This window comes from Phaethon lepturus, unplaced genomic scaffold (assembly GCF_000687285.1).
Source record: "Phaethon lepturus isolate BGI_N335 unplaced genomic scaffold, ASM68728v1 scaffold29341, whole genome shotgun sequence".
Taxonomy (NCBI): Eukaryota; Metazoa; Chordata; class Aves; order Phaethontiformes; family Phaethontidae; genus Phaethon; species Phaethon lepturus.
The window spans coordinates 32,991-39,159 of NW_010520496.1; the positions used below are offsets into that span (position 1 = coordinate 32,991).

The window sequence follows — 6,169 nt, forward strand, 5'->3', positions numbered from 1 at the left end:
AGCAGCCGAGCGAGCAAAGCAGGAGGGGAGCAGAGATGGGACCTGAGGCAGGGCGGTGGGAGCGGCAGAGCAGAAGAGCGCTGCAGCCCTGGCGCTGGCGGTGGTGGTGGCACAAGAGACCGAGGGATGAAAGTGTCGATGCTGCCAGACAGACACCTGAATAACAATTAAATAAGTAAAATATGCACTATTTACCTGTCTCTCAGGCAACACACACATAATTAGTTTATGTAAATACCTAACTCAGATTGGCAAAATAAGCACAGAGGCAGCTTATTTTCTTGAATAAATATTTATCTTGGTGCTTATGCTGTTTGTGGGCTCCGCTGCGACTGGCCGTCACACGCAGCTTTCCCCCGTGGAGGTCGGATGCCGCAGGATTTCCACAGCGACCGAGCTTGCGCAAGAGCTGTTCTGACCCACAGGCCACATTCCCATGATAACTGAGAACTTGAAGATAAGACTTAGCATTTTCTGATAAAAGCCAAATATCTCTGCAGAGAATACAATCCTCCATCCACTGAATGCCCGGTGAACTCACATCAGTTCCACCCAAATGAAAATGCTGTAACACTGGGTGAATAAGGAGGTCCAAACTTTTCAAGGCGTGTTAAAAAGTGTCTACATTTGGTGTGCAGTTGCCTTGGCAAAATTCATCTTTTTGGCCTCGATTCAGCAGAACACTTAAGAACATACATAAGACTTGGAAGGCGTGCAAGCTCCAGTAAAACAGAAGCATGTGCTTAAGTGGTTTTGCTGGATAAGGGCCTTTAAGCCACTGGCACTTGCTATAATTCCTCATTTTTAATAAAAACCATCTTACTGTGCAACAGCATAAAAGTTGGGGCTGAGGGAAGGAAGCAGTCAGCGCCTGATAATTGACTTCCCGGTTTGTAATGTCAGAGCATGACAAATGAAAGCTTCACCCTTGGTGGGTTTTGATTTAGATCCTCTCAGTCAGCAAACCTTTAATTAGAGGCCACCTTCAGAAAAATCTGCATTGATAAAAAGGATATCGAAGTGCAGCCCCGCACTGCCTTTAATAGCTCAGGGCACCACACCAGATTGGGCTCCTTAATACACGCTCCGTTCTGGCTGCGTGTGACATTCACTGCCAAGGACACGAGGCTGTGATCAAATCACAGGAGCTGCTGAAATGACACAGTAAAATTTTATTTCTGCACTAAAAGCATTTTGATCCTTGGGCATCCATGCAGATTTCTCTCTCAATTTTCTGCGGTAAAGCATAAACTCCTAGCTGCTATGTAACTTGCTATACCATTTTGACAAATTTGGCTTAGGATCTTTCAGACAGGCAGTTGCTAGTGAGCACTGACCACAGAACTGCTCATTTGTTTCCTCCTTCAGAAAAATCTGTAGCCAAATCCTTCAATATCTCCTTTGGCTTTCCCTGTTGAGTCAGGATACCCACACAGAAGTGATGGAGGAGCTGAAATGCTGCATTTGTGCTGTAACGTGGGGAGAGTAGCCGAGCTCCAAACCTGCCGGGCATCCACCGCCAGGATGGTACTGAGGATGCAGATCCTGCTCCTCAGCTGCAGACCCATCTCCAGCAGGGCGGCCAGCATTGCCTGCCCGCTTCTAAAACCACTGCCCTTCCATTTTCATCAATGTCACCAGAGCCACAGCCGCCACAAAAGGGCTCGTCAAGAAAATACTGTTTCCATTTTCTCTAAGTTTTGACAAATGCTGGTGATTGAAACGGACACTTTCTGTACCAAGCTGATTCCGTTTGGAAGGTGAGAAAGAATGGGAACCAACCAGGGCTGAAGAACCATACATATTTTCACCATTTTTAGAGTATTCCTGAAACTCTTCTATTCAGGACCTCTTAAGCTATGTTCTTTGGAGAGGAGACCCTTGCATACACACACATATACGTATGTAATGGATAAAGGCTCATGTAGAAACTCTTCTTACAGAAAAAGGCCCAGATTCCTCTATTTAAATATATTCCACTGACTTTCATCACAGATTTGTAAGGTCAAATGCGATCATCAGTCTCACCTTCCCTCCACAACACAGACCAGAAATCTTCAACAATTTCTACAGTGAACCCATAGTTTCTGTTGGAGTAAAGCATGTTCTAGCAAGACAGCTAATATTGATTTAAAGTTTGCAAGTAATGATGAATCCACTATATCTCTAGGTAATTATCACTCATGGTTAATTTAGAATTTTAATTTTCAGAACCAGATGTTAAATAAATCTTGCATGTGTATGCGAGGCACCTGGCATGGAGGGAGGTACTGCTCAACTTCAGAAACATGATTCACGTGCCTGCATTTCCTCTGAAGACAATGGTAGAAGAGTGATTTGCAAACCCCAAGCAAGGCAGCTGACATTGAGGTAGCCTTGGATGTGTTTACTTAAGGTTTTTTTAAAGAACCTGAATGAATGTTTAGCGAGAGGGCTGAATGCAGCTCTTAACCAACAGAAAGAGGTTGTATGTGGTTGCTCACTGAATCTAGCACAGAAATTATTAAACAACAGAAATCACAGAAAGAAACACAATTCATACAAGAAGCCTGAATGAAGAATATGCTCAGCTGAAATTCCTCATGCAGCTCGGGTGGTTCCAGCACGACAAGCTGTGAAGTCCACTGTTAGCTAGCAAAAGCATCTCCATGGCGGGGCTCGCAGATGCAAGGAAGAAAGACCTAAGGGGAAGCGTGTGAGGTTTTGCTCGCTCCCGCCAGCCAGGCAAGCTCGCGAGCATTCCCCAACAGCAGCGCTCCTACCCTACGCCACGGCTTCCTCGGAATGAGCCTTTCAAGTCCTATCAGGAGGTTGACAGAGGAGAAAGAAATTGAACCTTTCACCTCATGCTGCTACAATATTACTTCCTGCAACTTCATTCTGGAGTGGCTTCCCTCTGCGACTTTCTCCTCTGGCAGCAACACTGAAAGGAAGGCCAACAAAAACAAATCATCTCTGCAAACGGTGGGATTTGCACACAGCAGACTCTCTTGTGAAGAGTTCTGCGGCAAGAAGCAAGCGCGGCAAGGATCACAGACGTTTTATACTGCTGTAAAATACAATTTTTCTGACCATTTTAGAAGAGCCTATCAAAATGAGCTCATTGCACCTAGGCAAAACCTGCGGAGACTGCAACACCTCTCTGTTGTCTGCACTGTATTTCGCCAGCTAACTCCAACCAAAAATCTATACAATGAAAGTCATCGAGTATGACTGGCAATGCGGACCGCATTTTGCTCTCCAGCTCACCGATTTAAATCAGGAAGAACTCTCTTAAAGATGGTAAACACAGCCACACCACCATCTCCAGAACTTCGCCCAGCCTGGTTTGGAGACTCTGCATCTGTGTTGGGGTTTTGTTTAGGTGATGAGGAGTACTTGTAATAACTGGAGCATGTTTTATCAGTTCAGCATTTCGCCTGTTGTATCTCAGGTATTCTTGCGCCTAATGCACCCAGACCAGTCCCCCGTCCCTCACCGGGAGAGCTTTGGAGAAGGGCTCACAGAAAGCACTGTTTGTGTGCAACGCAGCGCAGCTCTGACAACAGCTTTGCCTTTGCCCGTACGGCAGGGCTGCAGGTCGGAAGGGAGCAGCTACAGGGAGTCCGGCCCGTGCCAGGCACAGAGGGCCCTGCCTGCACCGGGAAGGGGGCAGGAGGTCCGGCCTGGCTCTGGCAGAGGCACGGGGCAGACTTGACCCATATGCAAAGGGAAGGGGGAATCCCAGGGTGGCACTTTGGGGTTTTTTTGGCTCATTATTGTAGTGTGACTGCTGTGGGTGTTTCTAAGGGGATGGAAACACCTCGGTTTCTAACGTCTTCTTTCCTTCTGCCTCTGTCTCTCTCTGCGTTGTGCACAGAAAGCCGATCTGGCTGTCGCTCCTCTCACCATCACCCACGTTCGGGAGAAAGCGATCGACTTCTCCAAGCCCTTCATGACCCTGGGGGTCAGCATCTTGTACCGGAAGCCCAACGGGACCAACCCCAGCGTGTTCTCCTTCCTCAACCCCCTGTCTCCTGACATTTGGATGTACATCCTCCTTGCCTACTTGGGGGTCAGCTGCGTGCTGTTTGTCATAGCCAGGTAAGGGAACGCCGGTGCCACCCCACCCGAGTGCCATCACGCCACATCTGCTGCCGTGCGCCAGGCTCTTTTTGCTGCCTGTGTGTCGCAGGGATCCAACCACCTGGTGGGAGCCGCAGCATTAAACCAGTGTCATTAATGAAATTACTTTTGGTCCATTACCCAAAGGCAGGCTGGTGTCTTGGAGTGGGGTTGCTCATGACTGCCAGACTCCTGTGCTCCGTCCTCTTTCAGACCTGTATCTCAGAGCAGTTGTAGAGGCAGGGCAAACCCCATGGTGAAAATTAAAGATAAGCTATCCACAGGGGAAATTTGTTTCCTTCTTCACTAGCTCCAGCCTGCGTTATATCCTTTGTACTGCTTTACTATACGAAATGTGCTTGTGTGTGTTTGCTTTATTAACATAAACCTGTAAGCCTCTTTTGCCGTATCAGGGCAGGCAGTTCCACAGATTTAGCAGACTTCCAGTACAAAAGAATTTTGAAATACGCTTTCTTTTATGATTTTAGAAATTTTGTTGCCCTTCCATTTCATTAGCACCTCCCTGGTACAAGGAAAGGCAGTTTTCCTGCTCTGTGTTGTTCCTCACCATTCATGCTCCTGGTAGGTCAGTTCTCACCCACCTTCTCCAGGAAGAAGCCCAGCCTCTCCACTGTGTCCTGGACACAAAGCTCCCGTGTTCCTCACCGTTTTCAGCTCCTGTCTCTGAACCCTCCACCAGCAAAGCTCCCACAAACCCTTCCCTATATCAAAAGAATGGAGAACCCGTTGCTATGAATCAAACAATGTGTCTGTTTACAAGATTAATATGCATCTAATTAGCATGTTTAAAACTGCTATATTTAAAAGCAGCAGAATTTGCATATATTTGCAGGTGTTACTAATTTCACAGAGTCTTTGATGTGACGCACAGTCCAGGGCTGCTCAATATGTGATTCCACCTTTTCAAACCAAAAGAAAGCACTTACTCCCTCCTGGCAGGCAGCCGCCCTCCCCGGCCAAGCACAGCGGGGGAACTTTCCTAAACACAATCTGCAGTTAGACACTCGGTTTCTCATTTCTTCCAGTTCAAGTTATGCCAGTGGTGCCTTCAGAAACCTCCCTGCGGACCCCACACCTCGGACCGGGGCTCTGCGCAGACCCCTTTCCTCCAAGGGCTGCTGTGCTGTGTTTTCCTCCAAGCATCCTTCAGAAACCAGCTTCTATCTAATCCACTGACATCAATCAGATAGTCCATGTAAAGATTAAATGTGAAACTGCAGCAACCAGAATCCATTAACCCTCATGTTACAACAAATCTGCAATTTTCCACATCCCTCAGGTCCATGGAGGCATTTAGAGATGATTTCCTGAGTTTACTGTGTAATATCCTAATTACACATAACAGCAGTTGTCAAAGTAAACTCGGCTTAGCAGACAGCATTAGTGCTCCAAACCACCCGGGATGGCAAAGCAGCTCCATCGCCTGATCCTTCCTCTGCAGAGCTGCAGCGCAGGAGAGGTTGCGCCTCGCTCTTAGAGGACACAGAAGGCCCTCCAGGTTCGAGATTTTAACCAGACTCATGCTCCTTCCTAGCCTTTGCAATGCATCTCTACCAAATGGCCGTGCACCGGGTTTGCAGGCGCTTTCCTGAGGTCCAGCAGAAGCTGCCTGCGCACGGATGGCTTTGCGGGCTGTTTGCACAGCGCCCCTGGGAGCGCAGGCCTGGGCTCCCGTAGCACTGCCGTGCAACCAGCAGCTCATAAAAACAACCTACCAGTTCATTTCAGCAAGCAGGTGGTGTAGCCACACAGAAATAGTATTGTTATTACTATATTATTTTATAAGAGGACGAGAGTCGTGTTGCCATCAACGCATCGCCTCACCTCCCTGCCAGCTCTGCCCCGCAGACCCCGGCTGGAGGCAGGCAGCGGCCGGGGGCCACACGAAATGCAGGGCAGCTCGGCAAAGCACCGCCGCCGGCTTTGTCCCACCCCAGCTGGAGCCCCTGGGGAGGCCCTCGGGACTCCCACGGGGCAGGATGAGGTCCGCAGCGGTTTTGCTTTGCATCGGAGAAGAACCAGATGCTCTCAGCAGGGAAAGATA

At 48.4% G+C, this 6,169-nt stretch overlaps 1 protein-coding gene across 1 annotated transcript in view; it reads left to right on the forward strand.

The window, feature by feature from the left end:
- Positions 1-6,169, forward strand: part of LOC104628729 (glutamate receptor ionotropic, kainate 3) — a gene marked incomplete at both ends in the record, with an annotated part of 43,858 nt that overhangs the window by 31,201 nt on the left and 6,488 nt on the right. The window contains one exon of the mRNA XM_010297399.1: positions 3,860-4,083. Coding sequence (XP_010295701.1) covers positions 3,860-4,083 — 224 coding nt within the window. The remainder of the gene's footprint in view (positions 1-3,859; positions 4,084-6,169) is intronic.